Source organism: Pithys albifrons, chromosome 7 (assembly GCF_047495875.1).
Source record: "Pithys albifrons albifrons isolate INPA30051 chromosome 7, PitAlb_v1, whole genome shotgun sequence".
NCBI classification, from domain to species: Eukaryota; Metazoa; Chordata; class Aves; order Passeriformes; family Thamnophilidae; genus Pithys; species Pithys albifrons.
The window spans coordinates 61,752,106-61,776,607 of record NC_092464.1 but is presented as its reverse complement, the minus strand read 5'-3'; the positions used below and the strand labels follow the sequence as shown (position 1 = coordinate 61,776,607).

Sequence of the window (24,502 nt, the reverse complement as noted above, 5' to 3'; positions counted from 1 at the left end):
CTAAAACTATGCCTAAATGGTCTACCTAACCTTTACCCTAAACCTAATCCTAATCCAAAACCTAACCCTAAACCTAATCCTAATCCTTATCGTAATTCTAATACTAATCCCGATCCTAAACGCAACCCTAATCCTAATCCCAGTCCAACTCCTTATTGTTGCCGCCAAGCCGTAGTGGGAGACTGCACACACCAATGTGATGTAAAGCAAATCCCAAGTTTATTCAAAAACACAGATATATATGACTTCAAGTGACCCCGCCCCAGATGCGGTGGTCTGACTCCAATTGGTTGAGGCTGGAAACATGTCCTTTTAAGGTGAAAACGAAACCTGTAAGGTGGTCACTCAGGCCCACCTGAATCGGGCTGCAACATCTCCCCCTTTTGTTTCAAAGAACAAAGCAAAAATGCAAACAACAGAATACACATCATGCATATTGCAACTTGAACAGAAAGGCTGAAAATTTTGAAAATTGAGAAATAACATTTTGAAAATCTCAAATTTTGCTAATTCAAGACTTAACAGGGTATTTGCAGGTTACACATCCCTACCTCCTCCTCTCTTTTCAAAATAGAACTTTTGGAAGGAGGTACAGTAACCTTTGTAAACTAACACAAACCAATACATGACTAAGACATGTATGTTTGGAATTTGCAAACTTACAACTAGTGCAAAACAAGAAACTTTTAAACAAGTGTGAATTCACAGAGAAAATTCACAAAGGTTAAACATTACTACTTACATTCTGCAAAAAATGGTCAGCAGCTTTAGGGGACAGGTATCCTTACCCCTGCAGCCTGCTGGGCAACTTGGCAGTGCAATAAGCTCAAAACTGCACTTTAACTGAAAGTTAACAGAATTTCAAAATACAGGCTAAACAACATGCTCTTGAACTGGACTGTTCTTGTTTGATTGGACAGTTAACGACTAGTCTTAGGCTACTGCTGCTTGTGGTTGTGGTTGCCATATGGGGAAGGCAGCCTGGCTTCAGTTTCCATGAGATATTTGACTGGCTGCGCCCCATGGTCTGCAGCCCCTCTGGTTTTTTGGAGGTCCAGCTCCCCACCCCATGTTTGTTAGAGGAGTACCATCCTTTTTATATTTAGAATGACAATCCTGGGCTTTGTGACCAAGTCTGTGACAACGGTTACATTCTCCAGTGAACCTTTGAGTTCTGCTATATTTTGGTTGTGCTGGACAAGATTTTGTTGTTAAATTCCAGGGTCTTTTCCCCCTTTTTTTGGGTGGATTGTTTGCTAAGAGCTGTGGCTAGAGCAGAAGCATGTAGCTTTGCTTTTTCCTCCTCTTCTACCCAGGGCAATCTGGCACAGGCTTCAATTAACTGTACCAAAGTAGCTGTGGCTGGTAGAGAGGCTATGAGCTGTTTGCATTGAGGATTGGCATTATTAATTACCAGATCATTCAATAAGGCTGGTTTCATGTCAGGGGTAATATTTGGAGCAGCTTCCAAAGCTTCTGTTACTTTATCTACAAATTCCATGAATTCCAGGTTTCTGCATTATTCGCATATAGGGTAGAGAAGGTTTTCCCTTCTTAGGCAGATTAGAGAATGTGGTCAAAGCAGCATTCTTTGACTGTTGCAAAATATGAAAATATAATGCAGCTTCTGTTTGTGGGTCTTCATAAGCTCCTGATCCCATTAGCTGGTCTAAAGATGCTAATCTTAAGGGATGTCCAGTTTCTAAGTGTATATTTTTTGCCTGTTCCTCCGTTAACTGCTCTTTCCATTTCTGTAGAAATATCATATAAGCAGTAGGAGGTAGAATAAACTCCATTAAAACCTTAGTGTCTGCTGGGATTAGGTTATTGTATTTTCTGAAGGCTGTGATTTGGTTTTTTACCAAGGCATTGTCATAGCCGTATTGAAGGACTACACTGTGTATTTTTTGTGCAATTTTCCAATCAAGTGGCTCCCATTTTGAGCCTTGTGTAGTGTTAATCACAGGCGCAGAAACCAGGGGTTGCAGGGAAGGTGAAGGTGTACCTACTTCTGCAGCTATGGATACTAACTCTTTGTACCTTTGCTGGGTATTAAATGTGAGGTCGCGAGGTGGCTTTGTGACTCCATCTGCAGAATCTGGTACCTGGGTATCAGAAAACTTTGAAATTAAGTTAGCAGCATTGCAATTCTCATCTCCCCCCAGCATGTCCCAAACAGAGGCTTCTTTTTCTGTTGCTCTCCATTCTGGGATACAGCTGGTGGGTGTGGCTGTCGGTGATGGAGGCTGCAGGTACCAGGTTGCCGGCGCAGGGGCAGTCTCTACCGGCGCGGGGGGTTCCAGTGCCGGTGCTGGCAGCTGCAGGCAGCGCGCGGCTATCGGGGAGAGGGTCCCCGCTGGTGCTGCAGCGCTTGTCTCCTGCGCGACCGGCGCTGTGGGAACTCGCTCTCGGGACACTTGCGCTATGGAGGGCGCACAGTGAAGGGAACGACCAGGGGGAGCTCCGGTGGCTCCGCTCCACTGGGGAGGAGTCTCTCCCCTCTCCATGACGCGGTCGATCCACGCAGAAGGTGGTGGTGGTGGCGCGGGAACTGATCCGCCCCCGGCCCCTGCAGGCTGCGGCGGACCCGCGCCTGGCGCATGCACTGTGATTGGCAGGCAGTAGGGAGGGGGGTTGGGCAGTCCTGGCGCCTTGTGGTAAGGGCGCGCCCTTCCTTTGTTTGATTTCGCGGGCTTTGCCATCACGTGGTCTCTTTGTTTTCCTGGCCACGCGGTTACGCCGGGCGGCTGTAGCCCTGCTGGAATGTCTGCCCCGGCGGCCTTCTGTCGCAACGGAGCGACTCCGGCGTACCCGCGGGGTGGCGGGGAGCACAGCGGCGGGGCGACCCCAGCCCCGAGGTACCCGCAGGGCATTGGCGGCGGCGGCGGTGGAGCCGGCGCCAAAGGTGGATGGACAGGGGAAGAGAAACTCCAAGGGGTTTGTCTCCCCCTCCACATGTCTCTCTCGGCTGAGGGCATTCCCCATCGCGCCTTCTCGGAGTTAGGATTTAAATAAAACTCACTCACGGTTTGGTTTTCTGCGGCGTGTCTCGTGGGGTTTCAAAGTTGCTGCTGAGGTCCGGCCGCTTCTACAGCGGCAGCCGGTGGTCTCATTCGCTGTGAGTTGTAAGGCGGTGCAAAGACGACTTCTTGGCTTTTTGCCGTGACGAACGGCATGGAAAAGCTTTGATTCCATGGTTGCTGTGGTCTTGCCGGGTTTTCCGGAGCGGGAGCGGGCGGTGCCGCGTATGGGTACCGCGGCGGGTGCCCGACGGGCGGCAGCGGGGTGGCAGAGGGGTACCACGGCGGCGTTTCTGCGAGCGGCGGTGCCCACGGCGGTGCAGAAGGATGTTCAGGGGAAAAACTGCTATGTAGAGGCTGACTTTTTTCCCTTCTCTCCGGTAGATCGAGGTTTTTACGGGCTCGTTCTACCTCTAACAGCATTTTCCTGACAGCTGCATATGACGGAATGAGCTGTAAAAATTCGTCAGGTGCAGTTTGCACTAAATTCCACAAATCTGCTCCAATTTTATCACACACTTCTATGGAAAGCGTGGAATTGGCATCTGTTAGGTGCCTTCGAGTGAAACACCAATCCAAAAATTCCTGTAATGCTTGTCTTTCAATGTTTGTTTTTGTAACACGAGCTAGTTTTTCAAATCTATCAAGCAATAACTTCGTTTTAGTCGAGTTGGAATTTCTCATGTTTCTTTAACTCACCGGTTCGAAGGTCGTGGTTCCTTCAGTCCACGTTCTTTCAGCAGCTCTCAAGGCCACTACACAAAACTCCCAAGTTTACAGGAGACAGAAGCTCTCAGAGGCTTCTCCACAAAGTACCCAAAAAAACTGGGGCATAGCAGCTCTCAGGGGCCACTTCTTAAGGCTCTAGGCAGGCCTGCAGGTGGGTTTCATGTTCTGAGACACGTTGGGGTCCACCATTTATTGTCGCCAGGCCCTGGGGAGGACTGCACACACCAATGTGATGTAAAGCAAATCCCAAGTTTATTCAAAAACACAGGTATATATGACCTCAAGTGACCCCGCCCCAGATGCGGTGGTCTGACTCCAATTGGTTGAGGCTGGAAACATGTCCTTTTAAGGTGAAAACGAAACCTGTAAGGTGGTCACTCAGGCCCACCTGAATCGGGCTGCAACACCTTATCTTCATCCTAACCCTAACCCTAACCCTTACCCTAACCCTTACCCTAATCCTAACCCTACCCCTAACCCTAACCCTAACCCTAACCCTAACACTACCACTAACACTATCCCTCCACCCTAGCTTTAACCCTCCAACCTAGCCCTAACCCTAGGCCTAACCCCTAGCCCTAACCCTAAGGTCTAAACCCTAGCCGTAACCCCTAGTCCTAGCCCTAACCCCTAGCCCTAGCCCCTAGCCCTAGCCCTAACCCCCCCACCCTAACCCCTAGCCCGAGCACTAACCCCTAGCCCTAACCCCTAGCCCTAGGCCTAATCCCTGGGCCTATTGAGGACTAGGGACTAGGGGTTCGGGCTAGGGGTTGGAGATATGGCTAGGGTTTAGGGCTAGGGGCTAGGGCTAGGGCTAGGGGTTAGAGCTAGGGGCTAGGGCTAGGGCTAAATGTTAGGGGCTGGGGCTAGGGGTTAGGGCTAGTGCTTGGGGATAGGGCTACGGCTAGGGGTTAGGGCTAAGGGTTAAGGCTAGGGGTTAGGGGTTAGGCCTAGGGGCTAGGCCTAGAGGTTAGGGATAGGGCTAGGTGTTAGGGCTAGGGATTAGGCCTAGGGGTTAGGCCTAGGGTTTAGGTCTAGGGGTTAGGGCTACGGGTTAGGGCTAGGGGTTAGGGGCTCGGGGTAGGGGTTAGGGCTATTGCTAGGGCTAGGGGCTAGGGCTAGAGGTTAGGGACTAGGACTTAGGGCTAGGGCTAGGGCTAGGGGTTACGGGCTAGGGGTTAGACCTAAGGGTTAGGGCTAGGGGTTAGGGCTAGGGCTAGGGGTAGGGTTAGGGGTTAGGGCTAGGGCTAGGGCTAGGGGTTAGGGCTAGGGGATAGGGGCTAGGGCTAGGGATTAGGGGGAGTGCTAGGGGTTAGGGCTAGGGGTCAGTGCTCGGGCTAGGGGTGAGTGCGGGTGCTTAGGGGATAGGGCTAATGGCTAAGGCTACGGATTAGGGGCAAGGGCTAGGGGTCAGGGCTAGGGGTAAGGGCCTAGGGCTAGGGGTTAGGGCTAGGGGCTAGGGTTTAGGGGTTAGGGCCAGGGGCTAGGGCGGGGGGTTTGGGGCTAGGGCTAGGGGTTAGGGCTTCGGCTAGGGGTTAGGGCTAGGGCTAGGGCTAGGGGTTCGGGCTAGGGGTTAGGTCTAGGAGTTAGGGCTAGGGCTAGGGGTTAGGGCTAATGGTTAGGGCTAAGGGTTGGGGCTAGGGGTTAGGGCTAGGGCTAGGGGTTAGGGCTAGGGGTTAGTGCTAGGGCTAGGGTTTAGTGCGGAGGGTTAGGGGATAGGGCTAAAGGCTAGCGGTCAGGGCTAGGGCTAGGGGCTAGGGACTATGGCCAGGGGTTAGGGCTAGGGGTTAGGGGCTAGGCCTAGGGGTTAGGGCTAGGGCTAGGGGTTTGGGTTAGGGGTAAGGTCTAGGGGTTAGGGCTAGGGCTAGGGGTTAGTGCTAGGGCTAGTGGTTACGGGCTAGGGGTTAGGGCTAGGGCTAGGGGTTTGGGCTAGGGGTTAGGGCTAGGGCAAGGGTTTAGGTCTAGGGCCAAGGGTTAGGTCTAGGGCTATGGGACAGGGCTACGGCTTACGGCTAGAGCTAGGGGTTAAGGGTAGGGGTTAGAGGTAGGGTTAAGACTAGGGTTTAGGCCTAGGGGTAAGACCTAGCAGTTAGGCCTAGGGATTAGGGCTAGAGCTAGGGACTAGGTCTAGCGCTAGGGGTTAGGGCTACGGGTTAGGGCTAGGGGTTAAGTCTAGGTCTAGGTGTTAGGGCTAGGGGCTAGGGCTAGGGGTTAGGGCTAGGGATCATGGGTAGGACTAGGACTACGAGTTAGGGCTAGGGCTAGGGGTTAGGGCTAGGGCTAGGGTGCAGGACTTGGGGATAGGGCTAGGGTTTAGGGCTAGGGCTACGGGCTAGGACTAGGGGTTAGCAGCTAGGGGTAGGGGTTAGGCCTAGGGTTTAGGGCGGGGGGTTAGGACTAGGTGTTAGGGCTAGGAGTTAGGGCTAGGGGCTAGTGCTCGGCCTAGGGGTTAGGGCGGGGGGTTAGGGGTTAGGGCTAGAGGTTAGGTCTAGGGCTAATGGTTAGGGTTAGGGTTAGGGTTAGGGCTAGGGGCTAGGGGTTAGGTCTAATGCAATGGCTAGGGGTAAGGGGCTAGGGGTTAGGGCTAGGGGATAGGGCTAGGGCTAGGATTAGGGTTAGGACTAAGGGTTAGGGTTAGGGCTAAGGGCTAGGGCTAGGGGATGGGGTAAGGGTAAGGACTAGGGGCTAGGGCTAGGAGTTATGTCTAGGGGTTAGGTCTAGGGGTTAGTGCTTGGGTTAGGGGTTTTGGTGGGGGGTTAGGGCTTAGGGCTAGGGGTCAGGGCTAGGGGTTAGGGCTAGGGCTAGGGCTAGGGTTAGGGTTAGGGTTAGGGGTTAGGGCTAGGGGGTTAGGGCTAGGGAATAGGGGTGAGGGTTAGGGCTAGGGGTTAGGGTTAGGGCTAGGGATTAGGGCTATGCGTTAGGGCTAGGGGTTAGGGCTAAGGACTAGGGCTAGGGGTTAGGGCTAGGTGTAGGGGTTAGGGCTAGGGGATAGGGCTAGGGCTACGGGTTAGGGGTTAGGGCTAGGGCTAGGGGCTAGCAGAGTGGTTAGGGCTCGGGCTAGGGGTTAGGGCGGGGGGTTAGGACGAGGGGTTAGGGCTAGGGGTTAGGGGTTAGGAGCTAGGGCTAGGGGTCATGGCTAGGGCTTATGGCTAGGGCTAGGGGTTAGGGTTAGAGCTAGGGGTCAGTGCTCGGGCTAGAGGTTATTGCGGGTGGTTAGGGGCTAGGGCTAGGATTTAGGGGCAAGGGCTAGGGATCAGGGCTAGGGGCAAGGGCCAGGGCTAGGAGTTAGGGCTAGGGGCTAGGGGTTAGGGCTAGGGGTTAGGGCTAGGGCTAGGGGATAGGGGCTAGGGCTAGGGGATAGGGGCTAGGGCTAGGGGAGTGGTTAGGGCTAGGGCTATGGGTTAGGGCAGGGGGTTAGGACTAGGAGTTAGTGCTAGGGCTAGGGGTTAGGGGCTAGGGTTAGGGGTCAGGGCTAGGGGTTAGGGTGAGGGGCTAGGGGTTAGGGCTAGTGCTGGGGCTAGTGCTTAGGGCAAGGGGTTAGAGGCTAAGGCTACGGGTTAGGGGCTAGGGCTAGGGGTTAGGGGCTAGGGCTTATGGCTAGGGCTAGTGCTAGGGGTTGGGGCTAGGGCTAGGGGTTAGGGCTAGGGCTAGGGTTAGGGGGTAGGGGCTATGGCCAGGGGATAGGGCTAGGGGTTAGGGGCTCGGGCAAGGGGTTATGGCTAAGGCTAGGGGTTATGGCTAAGGCTAGGGGTTATGGCTAGAGCTAGGGGTTATGGCTAGGGGTTAGGGCTAGGGGTTAGGGCGGGGGTAAGGGCTAGGAGTTAGTGCTAGGGCTAGGGGTTAGGGGCTAGGGCTAGGGGATAGGGGATAGGGCTACGGCTTACGGCTAGGGCTAGGGGTTAGGGCTAGTGCTAGGGGTTAGGGGTAGGGCTAGGGGTAGGGATTAGGCCTAGGATTTAGGGCTAGGGCTAGGGGTTAGGGGCTAGGGGTTAGGCCTAGGTGTTAGGGGTAGGGCTAGGGGTTAGGGCTAGGGCTTAGAGCTAGGGCTAGGGGCTAGGGCCTAGGGTTAGGGACTAGGGGAGTGGTTAGGACCAGGGCTAGGGGTTAGGGCGGGGGATTAGGACTAGGATTTAGTGCTCAGGCTAGGGGTTAGGGCTAGGGGCTAGGGGTTAGAGCTAGTGCTAGGGCTAGGGTTTAGAGGCTAGGGCTAGGGGTCAGGGATAGGGGTTAGGGCTAGGGGTTAGTGCTAGTGCTAGGGGTAGTGGTTAGGGCTAGGGGTTAGGGCTAGGGGCTAGGGGTTAGGGCTAGGGCTATGGGCTAGGGGTTAGAGCTAGTGCTAGGGCTAGGTGTTAGGGGCTAGGGCTAGGGTCAGGGCTAGGGGTTAGGGCTAGGGGCTAGGGGTTAGGGCTAGTGCTAGGGCTAGGGCTAGGGGTTAGGGGCTAGGAGTTAGGGCTAGGGATCAGGGGTAGGGCTAGAGGCTAGGGGTTAGGGCTAGGGCTAGGGGTAGCATTAGGGGTTAGGGCTAGGGGATAGGGGCTAGGAGTTAGGGCTAGGGGTTAGTGCTTGGCCTAGGGGTTAGGGCAGGGGGTTAGGGCTAGAGGTTAGGTCTAGGGCTATTGTCAGGGTTAGGGTTAGGGTTAGGGCTAGTGGCTAGGGGTTAGGTCTAATGCAATGGCTAGGGGTAAGGGGCTAGGGGTTAGGGCTAGGATTAGGGCTAGGGTTAGGGCTAGGGGTTAGGGCTAGGGCTAGGGATTAGGGCTATGGGTTAGGGCTAATGGCTAGGGCTAGGGGATGGGGTAAGGGTAAGGGCTAGGGGCTAGGGCTAGGAGTTATGTCTAGGGGTTAGTGCTTGGGTTAGGTGTTTTGGTGGGGGGTTAGGGGTTAGGGCTAGGGGTCAGGGCTAGGGGTTGGGGCTAGGGCTAGGGTTAGGGTTAGCGTTAGGGGTTAGGGCTAGGGGGTTAGGGCTAGGGAATAGGGGTTAGGGCTAGGGAATACTGGTGAGGGTTAGGGGTTAGGGCTAGGGCTTAGGGCTAGGGCTAGGGTTAGGGTTAGGGCTAGGGGTTAGGGTTAGGGCTAGGGGTTAGGGCTAAGGACTAGGGCTAGGGGTAGGGGATAGGGCTAGGGCTACGAGTTAGGGGTTAGGGCTAGGGCTAGGGGCTAGCAGAGTGGTTAGGGCTAGGGGTTAGGGTGGGGGGTTAGGCCTAGGGGTTAGGGCTAGGGCTAGGGGTTTGGGCTAGAGCTAGGGGTCAGTGCTCGGGCTAGAGGTTATTGTGGGTGGTTAGGGGCTAGGCCTAGGGTTTAGGGGCAAGGGCTAGGGATCAGGGCTAGGGGCAAGGGCCAGGGCTAGGAGTTAGGGCTAGGCGTTATGGCTAGGGGTAGGGGTTACGGCTAGGGGTTAGGGGCCAGGGCTAGGAGTCAGGGCTAGGGCTTATTGCTAGGGCCAGGGCTAGAGGTTAGGGCTAGGGCTAGGGGTTATTGGTTAGGGCTAGGGGTTAGGGGCTAGGGCTAGGGGTTATGGCTAGTGGTTAGGGCTAGGGTTTAGGGTGGGGGTTAGGGCTAGGAGTTAGTGCTTGGGCTAGGGGTTAGGGCTAGGGCTTGGGCTTAGGGCTAGAGGCTAGGGCTAGGGCTAGGGGTTAGTGCTCGGGCTAGGGGTTAGGGCTAGCGGCTAGAGGATAAGGGTAGTGCTAGGGCTAGAAGGTAGGTCTAAGGGTTAGGGCTAGGGTTAGGGTTTAGGGTTAGGGCTAGGAGTGAGGGGCTAGGGGTTAGGGGTAGGGCCTAGGGGTTAGGGATAGTGGTAGGGGCTAGGGGTTAGGCCTAGGGATAGGGCTAGTGCTAGGCATTAGGGGCTTGGGGTTAGGGCTAGGGGATAGGGCTAGGGCTTAAGTCTAGGGGTTAGTGTTCGGGCTAGGGGTTAGGGCCTAAGGCTACGGGTTAGGGGCTAGGCATTATGGCTAGGGCTAGGTGTTAGGGGCCAGGGCTGGGGTTAGGGCTAGGGCTTAGGGTTAGGTCTAGGGGTTAGGGCTAGGGGATAGGGCTAGGGCTAGGCATTAGGGGCTGGGGCTAGGGCTAGGGGTCAGGGCTAGGCATTATGGCTAGGTCTAGGGGTTAGGGGTCAGGGCTAGGGGTTAGGGGCTACGGGTTAGGGCTAGTGCTAAGGCTAGAGGTTAGGGCTAGGGATTAGGGCTCGGGCCAGGGGTTAGGGCTATTGGATAGGGGTTAGGGCTAGTGGATAGGGCTAGCGGTTAGGTCTAGGGGCTTAGGGATGAGGTCTAGTGGTTAGTGCTCGGGTTAGGGGCTAGGGTGGGGGTTTAGGGCTAGGGGTCAGGGCTAGGTGTTAGGGCTAGGGCTAGGGGTTAGGGCTAGGGGTTATGGCTAGTGCTAGGGGTAGCAGTTAGGTCTAGGGGTTTGGGGGTATGGCTAGGGGTTTGGGGTTCGGGCTAGCAGCTAGGTCTAGGAGTTAGGGCTAGGGGTTAGGGCTCGGGCTAGGGATTAGGGCGGGGATTTAGGGGTTAGGGCTGGGGGCTAGGGCTAGGGGTCATCACAATAGATGACTCATGGGTCAAACCCATATTAAAAACCAGATAATACAATGACTCTGGGAACACTCATCTTTCTCCTTTCCATCACCTGTTTCTTAGACCATACTCTTATGCAGCTATCTAAAGGCTCTCTATGCTTTGCTAGCCTATTGTCTTTCTCTTTCTCAATCTTACTCTCTCAGAGGGATACAGGAGGGTTCAGAGTTTTCAGAGGGCCCAATAGGATTTCAAGGAGGTTTAAGGTGGTCCAGGAAGACTTTGGGTGGTCCAGAAAGGTGCAGGGGGTCCCTGCGGTCCAGGAGGGTTTGAAGGGGTCCAGGAGGTTCTAATGAGGATCTAAGGGGGTCCAGAAGGGTTCAAGACAGGTCCAAGAATGTCGAGGGGTCTCCCAGGATGCTTCAGGGGGTCCAGAGGCATCCAGTGGGGTGCCAGTTGTTCCACTGGGGTCCAGTGGAGTCCAAGGGTGTCCAGCAGGGTTTGAGATGGAGCCAAGAAAGTCAAGGGGGATCCAGAGGTCCAGGACAGTTCAAGGTGGGTCCAAGAATGTCGAGGGGCCTCCAGGGGTCCAGGTGTGTTCAAGGTGGATCCAAAAATGTCAAGGGGGCTCCCAGGGTGCTTTCGGGGGTTCCAGAGAGCTCCAGGGGCATCCAGCGGTGTCCCAGATGGTCCAGGTCGCTCCGGTGGGGTCCAAGACAGCCCACAAGGGCCAAAAGAGGGTCCAGAGGGGTCCCAGAGGGAGTCCACATTGACCTCCTCACCACCCACTCACCTCACCTGTACGTGGATGTTGCCTGGTCTGCCATTCAGGCTCTGCTTCACCATGCTCCCCCTCCTTTCCCAAGCTTCAGTCAGCGTCAGATGTCTCATTCTTTCCCTATGACACCCACGCCCTGGCCATCGTGTGCCTCGACCTGTAGGGACCACCTCTGCAAAGGGGCCTTGGGAATGAGCGCTGGACACAGGACACAGTGGCAGAGTGCTGAAAGCAGGGAAAATTCAATGCTTTCAGAAAGATCTGAATACCACACAGGAAAAAAAGGATTTTCATTTTAAAAGTATTTTATTTTATATTTTCTAGAGATTTCCTAGCAAAACTTTCCCAATACTGAAGGGAAAAGGTACAGATCAGGCAAGTTTATCCATCAGTAGCGAAACATGCCCTTCGCAGTATGGTTGCATCTGTCCTTGGAACTCCACTGTGCTCCTGGCACTTTGTCTTTGCACTGTCAGAGAAAACTGTCTCGTTTAAAGAATGCTGAGTGAATGAATACATTAAGAGGACAAAAGACACACACATATAAAATAAATTAAAAGCATCTGCAAAAGTTTTTCTCCATATACAAAATAACTTTTCTTTTTGGGGAGTGATTTTCTTTTTTTTTTTAATTAACAGCCTGTACAAAGATAAACTTTTCATCAGAAATCACTCGAAAATGCAGTTTTTACAAGCAAAAACGGGACACTGAACAAACCATCAGTTTTCTGCAAACTGCCGAGCCTCTTCTCAGAGTCGAGGGCGCCGAGCTTTGGGACCAGCCCCGCTACAAAGCACAGCCACCGGTAGCCCCAGGCCGGCTCAGTACCCCAGCCCCAACGCTCCGCACCTCACGAGTTCAGCGTCCCTATACTAGGGAAAAAACCCTCATTACCTGGGAGAAAAGGCCAATGCACACCCAGCTACAACCTCCTTTCATGTGGATAACCCACAGATTATTTGCAACTATGTTCTAGAATATGCATCACGAACAAGTTGCTCAGACGCTTCACTGAGTGTGATGCTGTCATACCCCTGGTGCACTGAGATTTCACAGCAGGGAAAGTTGTCCACGAAAGAGAAGCCTGTGCTTTTCAGAAATCACAGTTATGCACTCAGCAGTCACATTTTGTGTTCTTACATCAGAGGGCGCTGACCTACAATAAGCTGAATCGCAAAAAATACGTCAATGAGAATAAATACGAGGGAACTGACATTTCGTACAGAGGAGACGCATGTCTAAGGTGGATTATCTGCGGCTTTTACCACGTCCGGATTTATTTTGCCTCCCTGCCATGCTACTTGATAACTGAAGGCAAGAAGCTTAGCTCTGAAAGGAAGAATTCTACATCTCCAACCTCCCCCTTTCATTAGTCACCATAAGGACACAGATAAGAATTAAGAGCACCACTTCCAAAATCTTGTATACAAATAGATTGGTATGTCCTTCTGACAGTTTCCAAAATCTGCAAATTCTCCTTAAATCTCTCAGTTTCAACAGAAACGGCCGGGTCCCGTTCCCAAGACTCATGCCTCAGTCGACTTCACGGACGAATGACATTCCTGTTCTCTTTCCTTGGAATCCATTTCATTTTCATCTGTGTTGTTTGGATTTGTTTACATTTTCTCTTTTTTTGTCCAAAGGAAATGCATTGGCCATGCAAACAGAAAGTAGGTATGATAAGAGCCCCACACACCCCCCCCTTCCCCAAACAGCAAGCATTCGCCTCACCATCGCAGAAAGGCCTCACGAGGTGTTATCTGCATGCACATGACTCCACCATCATGTTGGGGTACACCTTCAGAACCACGTTTTTGTTTTCATCAAAGAATAAGATACTAAGAGAAGACATTTTGTCAGGAACACAGCAAGGCTCAGGAATGCCAGGGACGACCCCGACTGCTCTCACTATGCTCTGAATGGTGGCGTGGTTGGATGGCTTCAAGGCCTGCAAGAAAAAGATACGGTGGAACACGTTATCACACCCGCATTCCAATGGACTTGTGTACTCTAGAAAAAACTGCTCTCTCAAAGAAGGGCCCTGTGGAGACCCATCAGCTGTAACATCTGTCTGCTCCTCCACCCTTTCCAGCTGCCACCATCGCCACTCCGAGCCAGCAGCAGGGAATGCAACTCTGTCCTGGGTCCTTTCGGGTTCCTGTCAGGACTTAGAGAATGCAGTTCATTATCTTAAAATGCTGTCAAAGAAGGACGCTCTCATAAGATAAGCCACCACAACAGGAACTTGTGATAAGGGGAACCGGGCCCGGTAAGGAAGATTCGGGTAACCTACCTGAACAAAGATTCCCACCATGGAAAACTGTGAAAAAGGAAAGCATTAAATGCAGACCTAACCGAAGGTGAAAGTTAGAAATTAGCATCCCGGACAAAATTCCACTGTGCGAGCTGTGGGAAAGAAAACAACTGCTTATACTCGTGCCATCCCATGATGTAGGAACAGCTGGAGATGTGTTCATTCATCCCATGAGTATCTGGGACTCGGACCATATAAAAGCGGTACTCCAGAAGCAAAACTTTGGGTCCCTTACCACCTAGAAGACCAGAAGAAGGAGCAGCAGGATGCTGCCAGAATCCACGTGGCAGTGCTATCTTTATCTTTTTACTTAATCTGTCTCCCTCCCCCTTATTCTCTCTTTCTACCTCGTATTTACTGTTAAATAAACTTCATCCTATTTACTTTTGCATATGGTCTCATTTAGTACAGGTTAGTACATTTAGTAGTGAGTCTCCGTTTGGCACTTGATTTCAAGAAAGACACTTCTGTCAGTTTGTCTGGAATTCAAGAGTGTCTATACTCCTCAGCAATAACAGCCAAGGATATAAAAACATGTCTTAGATTATCATACAGTTCCAATTTTTGTATCATTTCTGCCTCACCACACTTGTTTCCTTACTTAGCTGCAGTGCAGCGTTCTCCACACAAACAACTGGGAGCTAAACTGATGTCCCACCTTCACTGACGTTTCCCGCAGGCGTTACTCACACATACCCCTTGTTTTAGGCCGGCCTCAAAACCCACATCCTACTCTCAGGTTTCGGTACCCTCCAGGGAGTCCACACTGCAAAGAATGGCACAGGACATTTGGAGCCTAGTTCATCCATCCAGGTTGCAGGGCTAGGAAAAACATCAGCCTTTTCCACTACTGACATGCAAACTTATACAAACTAGAGAGTCAATGGGCCAGAATCCACAGCTTTTGGATCCCCTCGGTCTGTCACAGAAGAGACTTGCTCGACCGTTCCATTTACAGACATCCCAACCGCCCGCTCCCATGGCTGGCATGGAGCTCTATGCCCTCACGACAGCCCTACCTCATGAGGCACACACTTTTCCCAGAGCACGCCACGCTGACTGACTGCGAAGTGGGTCCAGCAGCGCAAGCTCCTTCAGGGTAGAATGACCGCTGCCCAGTAAGTAATTTCCCAGATCCAGCTTGAGTTATGTTTATTAAACATGTTAATAACAAGCTCACACATCATAAGCACTGTTCAAGAAATGTTTTATGGCAATTTGGGTTCTGGACAAAAAACTAATACCGAGATGTTATTTTTTTAATTACCTTTGCAAGCCTGTCTTTTTACTAGATGTTCTAACCGCTGCCCTTTGCAGCACAAGACAAAGATGCCACTTACGTACTAGATGCAAACGCGTAATGGGACTGGCTGGCTTTACTGATACAGGAAAGAAAATGCACAGTTTGCAGTAAGAGACAGTGCAAAACAATCAATAAAACCCCTACCTTCAGAATAGGAAATTGGCATTCCCCCGAGCAGTAATAGGCATCGAAGGACTTAGGGGAAATAATCCACTCGCTCCAGCCAACATCTGCAAAATCCACCTTGAGATAGCGCCGGGCACAGTATCGTGGCTCATTCCACTGCCTCCTCCTTGCCTGCTTCAGCGTTCCCTCGTCAAACTGGAGAGTCTGGCTCTTCTGAGGATGATTCTTCCGTTGCTTTTTCTTACTCTTGGCCCTCTCGGCTAACCGCGGCACAAAGATTTTGTAGGGTTTTCTGTCCTCCCATCTCTCCTCCATACCATACCAGTATTCGGCTCCTGGCAGCTCATTATTCTGCAGTGGCAACAGGACATTCGTGGAGCGTTTCCTCCGTTGCTTCCCCAGGCCACTCCTCGCATGGTTTTCCGTCTCGGGAAAGACGCTCGCTGGAGGACGACTGTTTCCTCGCAGAGTTGAGATGACGCTCTCTGGCTCTGAGATAGCGGAATCGTTGGCATAAATCAGGATGTACGGTTCGCAGCAAGAAGATGCCCTTTCCCAGGGGCGACGGTCGGTCAGAGTCATTTTGACCCCGATCAGCAGTTCGTCATTTTGCTTTGCTTCGTGCAGGAGCTGAGTGATATCCTTCCATTGCCAGGAAAGGATGTCCCGGTAAGCAGTGGAGACATTTATTAGGAAATGTCCCAGGTTCTGAGTCTGGTTCCCAACAGATGGAAAGGTCCAAACTGAAAGATGTATCTGAACGTCAGGTCTCCCATACCCATGATGGGAGCAGCCAGTAGACCGGGAACAGTTCTGCTTGACACGCAGCAGGTCACCAATACAATAATACACCGAAGCTGACAAGATGTTTTCAGACTCCATGAGCGATGTCAAGTTAAACATGTACATTTCCCGGCCTTTGGACCTCCCTGGTAAAATAAATACTTAGATAGGAAAATGGACATTTTAAAAAGTCATGGAGAAGACACACAGGTTATTTTCACAGCTTTTTGGGCAAGTCAGACGCTAATTGCACCTGAGGTTTCCTTCGAGGATAATCAGTTACACAGGGTACCTTAAGTCATTCCACCTAGGATGCTTCTCCAGTGACAGCTCATGACAGAGCTAGAAGGTATTTGCTAATACAGCTGAAGGCAGGCAGACCATACTAAAGCATCCCGGATGACCAAAAGCAAGCCAACCAAAAGCAGTTCTGTGGGGTGGTAGGGGTGGCACACCCCCTCGCCTCTGTGCAGAGATAAACAAGCCAAAGATGATCCTTTTTTGTAGCCGAGATACGCCCATACCAACTGGGAGGAACGCAGGGGATAGCACCGTTTCTGCAGCCAGGAAATTCGGGAAGCTGATCCGGCCCCAGGTATCGTGCCTAAACCCAGGGCCAGGCTCCCGATGTAGGCTGGGCTGGGAAAGAGATGTGGGACTCCTTTAAACCACACAGACCATAACAGAAAAGCTTTCGGGGAAGATCTAAGTTTTGTTTTAAGATGTCCCGGTTGGCCTGTGGTTACATCCATCCTTCAGAGCGAGAAAAGTACAGAACCAAATGTTAAGCTGTAAAACTGGGACACATGGAAAAGTCAAATACAGTATAGCTAAAGGACAGTCTGCACACCCCCAAAGGGCCAGAAATGGGTTGACACATTAGGAAAATGAGGGGATGCAGAATTAAATGTTTTTTTTTGACACCACAGCATGTCAAAGCCTTCTCCAGAGGCTGGAGAGAAGTTATAGCTTATAGAATTTTGCAGGAGTTTCTCTCCTTTTTTTTTGGACAAGCGTAGAGATGGCTGTGGACTACGGAAGAACAGTCTCACCGCTCTCACCCTTAAAACAGTGGGGGAAGTCCCCTGCATGAGAAGTGAAAACATCCCTTCCGGTACTGATTTTTCAAAGACTTTGACAACTTCACCTTCCGGTTAACATTCCGTGTGATATCCCAACTCCCAATGCCAGTCGGGTAAGTCCAACAGAAGCCCATATTCTCCCTGTTCCACCCCATTCTCACTCCAACAATCCAAGAGGTCTCCCCTTCTAAACATTTTTTTTGTCATGAATATTTCAACCAATACATTAAAAAATCAAGAACTGGTCCCACTAGAAAGACAGAACCCAACATATCAGATGCATTGCTTCATACACTTATGGAAAAAACAACATACACTTTCCCCAGTGAAACAGGGCCAAAACAGTGAAAAGACCAAATTGTCTACAGAAGATACCCTTGTTTTCCCATTCAACCCAACTAGATGGCAGAGCACAGGGGCAAGCTCCCGAGAGCTGAAAAATGAGGTACCGATCCCATCCAATTTCCAGCTATTAGTTATACCCAGACAACTGGTTTCCTTCAAATTCAATCCCACTTTTAATTCCTCAAACCAAAACCGAACATTCATTACACTTGTGCTAAGCACACATGAGGACCTGACCTCTACTTCATATACCATCACTAATGGAATAAGGTTAATACATAATTTGGCAGAGCACTGAGTATGTCAGTCTTAGGAACCAAATTTATGATGTCCCATGAGCACCTGTCAAATCCTTGCTGGAAGGTGAATGACAAGTTTGGATTTGGTTTTCAGTAAGAATTCCACTTAACAAATCCTGCCCATTCTAAAGTGGAATATCGCAGTGGAAAACAAAACGAGCTGCTTTTGTTTGTAAAGAAATTCTAGATGTCACGGGACAGACACAGCACAATCTTTGGTTAGAAGCCAAACTCCAGCAGCCACTCCCGGACTTTAACTCCATGCCAAGAGAAAGCACTGGCAACAGATGGTGCTATTTTCCTACAAAATGACCTCCAAGCTCCAGAGACTCGCAAAATCATCTATCGGCCAGCACAGATATCCGTGGATTCGACAGCTTACGTCTCAAAAAGTCCGACCGCACGACCCGGGTTTCCCGCATGAGGGACAACAGGGCTCTTCAGAAGGGGTGAGAGGACAGGCACAGCCTCTCCAGGCCTGAAGCACGAACGCCTTATTTTACGTGTGGGCTGGCACTCCGTTTGGAGTACCAGAGACACCAGATTATTTATCGTAACCTCAACCCCGCTTCATGGCTGAAGCTCTCGCACCTGCCGCATCTTCAGGGCAGCACGTGCTTCCTTGCCTCCCTGGGCCGACCCACAGTGGCAAGGACAGCCAGTGACTGACACTAAAAAGGTATTTTCAAGGAAGCGCGGGGGATCTCCAGAGACCAACGTGAATGGATTCACATTGCAAGGGGCACTTCTAGCCATCAATAATCTGGAAGGAGTCTGTCCACATGTGATGTGTTTATCTTTATAAAGGATGCCCTGACATTTTTATAGACTGCCAAATCCATCCCACGGGTGAAAAAGGATACAGTAACAAGGACTATTTGGTTATACAGTCACTGTGAGTCATGACTTAAATAAGGTATTACAGCAGTGCTCTCATGCTAGGGGCACAATTGAGAATGTATTGGCATTTCCATTGTAAACACAGCTATGAAGCACAGCTATGAAAGTTCACTCGGCGCTGGAAATGGGAACGAGTTCCCAAACAGGAACACGAATTTGGAAGCCAGATTTTCTCTTCGTTCCCACCTTCGCTCTTACTCGACTGCTTCCCGGTAACCAACTCATGTACCATGAAACAAACAATTGTAGGACGCGGTTCTCTCTTTTGAAAGAGCATAGGACCCGGTGCCAAACTGGTTTTATTAATTCTTTTAGCAACTCGGGTAAGGTCACACCACTTAGTAACTTGACAATAAAACAGCAGCAAGTCCACTGCTTTGATTAAAGCTATCAGTTACTCAAATAAAGAACTTTTCTAGAACAAGCAACAGTGCACACTCATGATCTAACTTACACATGGTGTTCACAATACAAAAACCGCAAATCTGTGTGCTGCGCATTGCAAGTGTGTCGCATGGTGGGCACAGGAGCCATCTTCTATATACTTTAAGCGAAAAGACCACAGCAGGTGTGAAAACTAAACACACCGTGTAACTGGAAGCCAGCGTAACCCAAGGAAGTTCAGGGCATCCACACAGTACACAAATTCAGGCAAGGAAAGAGCCGACTGCATTCTCCCCCATAGCTGCGACTCGTTCCGATTTGGCTGGCAGCAGCAGGCCTGTCGTGCGAAAACCGAATTGCGCACGGCCCGTCCCTTTGAGGCCGGAGCTCTACATGCCGAAGCAACATGCTCTAGGAACTGTGATGGGCTGGGCACTGTGAGCACAGGTCACCCATGTGCACAGCATCGCTGCAAGAGAGGTGATGACAGAAGCCAGAAAATTCAAATTCTGGGTCTGATCCTGAGAGGCCGAACCTACAGATCCTGCCTGTTTGCCTGACAAAAAGTTTGCAGATTTGGGCTGGTCTGCCCAAATCATAGATTAATGCTTTTCAAGTTCCTTCTGCCTAAAAACTACTGCTTGCATTTTATTTATAGGGGTACAGCAAAACCAACCAAAACCAGAGAAAAACCCAGGCACAAAAAAGCCCCCCCTACAAAAAACCCATGCTTTCACCATCTCCCAACTGAATGTTTTCAACTCTCGTTGCAAAGGACCCATGATGTTACCGGTGCTCAGAGGGGCCAGCATTTGGCCTGCACCCATTACTGCAGACCGACAGCAGCTGCCGAGGTGCCGCTTTCTCTTCGTGGCGCTCCGTTTTCCCAGTTTGTGTGGGCCCTTTGCACCACAATAAAGCAAAGAAAGGCCTTTTGAAAGGGAGGAGAACACAGTTGTAAACCCACAAAAATTGGCCTGCGGGCAGGTGTAATACCTGAAATTACTTGAAATTCAGTCAATAAAAAAGAGTTTAAAGTAATTTCTCTTACTGTAACATCATTAGTGGAACCTTCCAATTCAAGTCAAGTTTTTTAAAATACTCATGTGCAAGACATGTTTCTTAAGAGACGCTAGAATTAAAAGTGCTTTCAGAAGCAAAGCTGCTAGTCTGCTTTTGAGGCTTTTATCTTTCTACTCTCTTTTATTTTTTCATGTTGTACCTTTGCTCCTCAGCCTGGGCAGCTGTCAGCATACCTCCGAAGGAAGTGCGGAAGGTAAGCAGATTTCTGTCAAACGGAGCTCAGGTCAGAAACCAGAAAAAGTCTTTCCTCTCCACCCAGTGCCCCGAGGAACATTTTATCTAAGGCTTTTCTGGAAATGTGCTTTTCTGGCATCAGTAACCACACAAAATGAGCTGCTGCCTACAGAAATACAAAGACAAGAACTAAAGGGTTAAATCTTTTGCATAAAGACTTATTAAATCTTCATAAAACTTATAACCAATTTACTGCTTTGGCAGTTAATCTATAGAAGTACTAAAGGAAGAGGAAAGGGATTAGTGAGTCGTGTGTTTACGGGACTGCTGGCACCCAGCAGAGAGTACAACGGAGAGTACAAATATAATCAGAAAGACTACAGAGACAGACTTAAACCAATGGCCTTCTAGGTTTAGAACGATACATGGTTTTAATCAGATGTATGTAAAGGAGCAAATATTGCTCTGCTGGGATTATTAATGCCCCTGCCTTTTTTTGGGGGGGTGGGAGGAATATTATACCTTTCCCTCCTTTCGTAAGGAAGTCGCTTACTTCAGAAGAAAGTAACGTGCATTAGACTTCATATAGCAAACCGGTCATGTTAGAAAGACAAGAGAGGTTCCATCTAGGAGCAGCAGCTGGGGAGTCCCAGCTTTCCTTCCTCCAAACCCAGGGTACTTACGCCTCTAAAGCCTCTCCCGTGGAAATACTCGCAGGAGTGTAGGATGGAGAGCACTTGCAGGGCTGAACCCTAAGACACCAAAGCCACTCAATTCCTCATGGTATTTGATCTCTGTGCAAAGCTGCCTTATCAAAGACATTGTCGCCTTTGAAAAAGCAGAAGCAACAACCCACAAAGAAACATAAAGAAAGCCTGGCACCCAGCTCTCTTTCCAGGGAGAGATAGGAGTCGAGGCAGGTCCCTGAAACTCCCAGACAACTCTCGGTTTCACAGATAGATGTCTGTCCATGAAAAAGCTGCTGAGTCAATCCACTGGTGTAATGTAAAGTAAGGGAATGGCAAATGGGGCTGCTGTGGGGGGCAGGAAAGCTGTCATATGTGCTGCAAGGGTTTGAGATGCAGTGGATTCGGAAAGGAGATTCCAGTGACGGTCACGTTTGGGTTCCAGCAATTCCACTTAGCCCCTGTGAAGCTCAGATGCACAAAAGGCAGAATAGAGCGAGGGGATGCAGTCTCAAGACAGCAACATCTTCCCTTTCTGCTAGGACACGGCTCTTTTGAGATGCTGGCTTGTTAAACACCCCTTCTGCCCCACTAAGAGCGTGCAAGTCCCTAGCTGAGCATGCGAGTCTATAATCACAAAGATAGCAAAGTGCCGCTGCCAAAGACGCCAATATGCAGTATTTACCACCCTCGAATCCTGCAACCAAACTCATCTGTCACTGCCTCTGATCGCAAGTACTATCGCCGCTTCTCAACGCGAGAACCCCACAGACAGTCTGAAGGATCAACAAATCGTGCCACGGGCTCCATCAAGTGCAAATCAGTCCTTGGTTCTATAGAAGGTACAGATGCAAAACAGCACTAACGGGAGACTCTGGAGACAGTATGTTAATTATTCCACCTCCCTCGTGCTGTACTGTATGGCAGTGCTGCTACAGGCACAGCTGAAGAAGCAAGGCGATAATTAAAATATGTGACAGAACGTAAATAGAGTATCTTAAAACACTCAACAGTCCCCACAGGAAGCGATACTTCTCTAATCCTTTCTTGTCCTCTTCCCTCCACCGAGCTCCCCGGGCACTACCCCTCTGCGATGGTCCTGCGAGGCGGCTCTGGGGGCACAGCCCAGGCATTGCCAGCCCTACACAAGGCGCGCGCCTGCTCGGCGGCCGAGCGCTCTCCGCCGAGAGCCGAGCCCTGCCCTGCGGGACACCCACCCCCGGCCGCGGCGCGAACTCACCTGCTGGCAGCGGGCGGAAGCCGCGCACCGTGTTCCCGCGGCGGAGCGGCGGCCCGGCCGGTGCCGGCGGGTCCCGTGTCCCACGGTACTGCTCGTAGAGCCGCAGCATGTGCTCCGCGATCCTGTCTGCCGCCGGCAGCCGCCCTGGCCGCCTCTGCCCCTGGCCGTCGTCACCTACGGCCGCCTGGGCGCTGCCGCCCCGCACAGCCCCCGGCGCCGCTCTCCGCCGAAGCCCGACCTGGCACGGCCACAGCGCGTCCCCCAGGGCCAGGCACAGACAGCCCCAGCCCAGGGACAGGTACAGCATCCAGCGGGCCGGCGCCGCCATCCCGCACCTACGTCCCGGACGGCGGCACTCGGGGCCCCACGGTGCGGTCGGGAGCGCTCGGGACAGGCGCGGCCCCCAGCAGGAGCTGACGGGGACTGCGGGAAAAGCCGCGGACGGGGCGTCCTCTTTCTGGGGAAGGAAAAAAAAAATTTAAAAAGGAAAAAAGCGGGGCGAAGGAAAGCTCCCCGGTTGGAACCGCCCGCCCGCCCTCCGTCCCTCCCTTCCCGGCGTGGAGCGAGGGATTTTTATTCCCGCCCGTGCAGGTTGTTTGCCAGCGGAGAGGCGGCGGTGTTGCTCCAGGCGCGGCCGGTGCTCGGTCCCCGTTCCGCAGCCAGTGCACCCCCGCGTCGTGCAAAGCCGAGCGTGAGCTGCCCGGTGAAGGTGTAACCGCAGCTGTCGCCCCGCCCGCCCTCGCTCCGGCGGGGGCTAAGCGGGGGGGAACCGCCACGCCGGGGAACGCAGCGACGGGACCGAAGGAGGGGAGGTTCTGGAAACTCCATCCCCCGGAGCCGAGGGGGAATGAGGCGGGGGACGTTCCCCTACACGCCTCAACCCAGCCCCTCCCAAAGGCCGTACAACAACGTGATCGCAATAAAACAAAAATTACGAGTCGCACCGCATTCACCCTTCTCGCCTGGAACGTCTCACGGCTCGGCTGGGTGGAGAGCACAGTCCGCCGCGGGCAGGTGAAAAGAATGCTTAACGGGCCGTGCGGGGGTTCTGCCTGCCTGTCCCGAGTAGCGAGGTACCAGGTGACGCCCACCGACCCTCGGCTTTCTCCTCTGTCACCCGCCAGCTGGGACGGGGCTGGCGTAGGTGTCCCCTCAACAGCCTGGAGCCCACGGGAAGGGACACGAACCCGAGAAAATCCTGCATGCGTGGACTCCTCCAGTAAACCAAGGCACAGCGAGATGTTCCTTGCTCGGTTGGACAATTCCGTATACCTCCTGCATTTGCTGCCTTTCGGCACCAAAGAGGCAGAAACATCTCATCCCCTTTGCCAGAGTCACAGCATCACAGAATACCCCATCAAATACGACACTGTCCCTTTGAAAATCCCCTTTGCAACACAGAGGGTCCCTCACCTGTACATCTGGCCGGGAACACACGGGAGGTAGAAGAGGAGCCTCGTTAAATTGTCACGGTTTATAAATGCATCGGTTCACCAGAGCGACTCGGTTTCTCGCTCAAAGAGGGGAAATAATATTAGCCTGTAGATCAATACAGGGAGCTTAGCACATAGTATTTCCAGCATGGGGCATTCACATTTTCAGCAAATGAGTCATTATCCAGCTTCAAATACAACACTACAATACATGTATAGCCCCTCCAATTACACTGAACTCAGGACCGGTAGCAAGTACTGTTATGCAGTTGTAACAAGCCCATCTGTAACTACAAGAGGCAAGTGCCCACCCAGGAAAGAGAAGATTTTCAACAGCAGAGTAATGGGTTTTATATGCTTCTACATTGGAGGACTCAAATACAACCAATGGCAGGGTTTTCAAACTGTTTTGAGGCACTAAAGCTGCCATACCATCTCAAAATATTACCTGCAGATATGCAAGCATGCACAATGGCAGTATGATGCTAATAGAACAATTAACTATACTTTTCACTTCCGTTTGTAAGAAATTTACATTTGTGCAATATAGAAAACAAAGCGTACAAGTGAACATTCATCATTAAAATATTAAAGCAGGACTGATGTTTTGAGCACTAGTAATAAAACCAATGCAGATCCCTGCAAAAAGAAACCAAAATTATTTGAACCAATAGCTATAAAATTCAGCACACGAGGCTCCAGTTGACATCTGTAAGCCTGGACAGCAAACCTATGGCATGAGCATCCCAAATGTATTCACAAAACCACGTGATGCTGCAGTATCATTAGAAATATCCCTTTTGTGCATGTGACTAACTAGCAATGTCCAGACCGGCCACCGCAACAAAAACCAGAGCCATGTGTGCAGAGGCAGAGCAGATGTGCCCAGGTGCCTGGTGCCACCAGTCGCCCTCAGCAACTGACGGGCCACACTGGGCTCCACACCGCCGTGACCCCTTTCTCTCCACACCTTGTGCACTTGGTCACTTAACATAAATTTTAAATATATGGCACAACTGATCGTAGAATGTCACCCCGTGGCCCACCCGCTGAGCTCCCACCAAGCGAACACATGGGGAACTACCGCATAATCAAACCCCACCCGCTGGACTGTCCGCACTCGGCCTGAGGCGTGCCAGGCCAAAACCGCATGAGTTTCACCGCCGATGACATAAACGAGGGATTTCAGACCATTAGGGAAAATCTAGGACCTGTGAACTGCATGAAATGGCTCCTTACTTCGCTCAGGTTTAGAAAACAATGTGCATACAAGTAAGAATAAATGAAAAAACTGCAACTGCAAGCCA

The 24,502-nt window shown here is 51.4% G+C and overlaps 1 protein-coding gene across 6 annotated transcripts in view; it reads right to left on the bottom strand.

The window, feature by feature from the left end:
- Positions 1–11,329: 11,329 nt before the first annotated feature.
- The window catches only part of BMP3 (bone morphogenetic protein 3), a 71,764-nt gene continuing 58,591 nt past the window's right edge, over positions 11,330–24,502 (bottom strand). For 5 of the 6 annotated variants that reach the window (XM_071559848.1, XM_071559852.1, XM_071559849.1 and 2 more), the window contains 4 exons: positions 23,176–23,301; positions 21,763–22,219; positions 14,805–15,715; positions 11,330–12,991 (listed from right to left, as the gene is read on the bottom strand). In XM_071559848.1, the coding sequence (XP_071415949.1) occupies positions 12,800–12,991; positions 14,805–15,715; positions 21,763–22,090 (1,431 nt within the window). In that variant the 5' untranslated portion in view covers positions 22,091–22,219; positions 23,176–23,301 and the 3' untranslated portion in view covers positions 11,330–12,799. The remainder of the gene's footprint in view (positions 12,992–14,804; positions 15,716–21,762; positions 22,220–23,175; positions 23,302–24,502) is intronic. The other variant, XM_071559850.1, reaches the window with a different exon arrangement.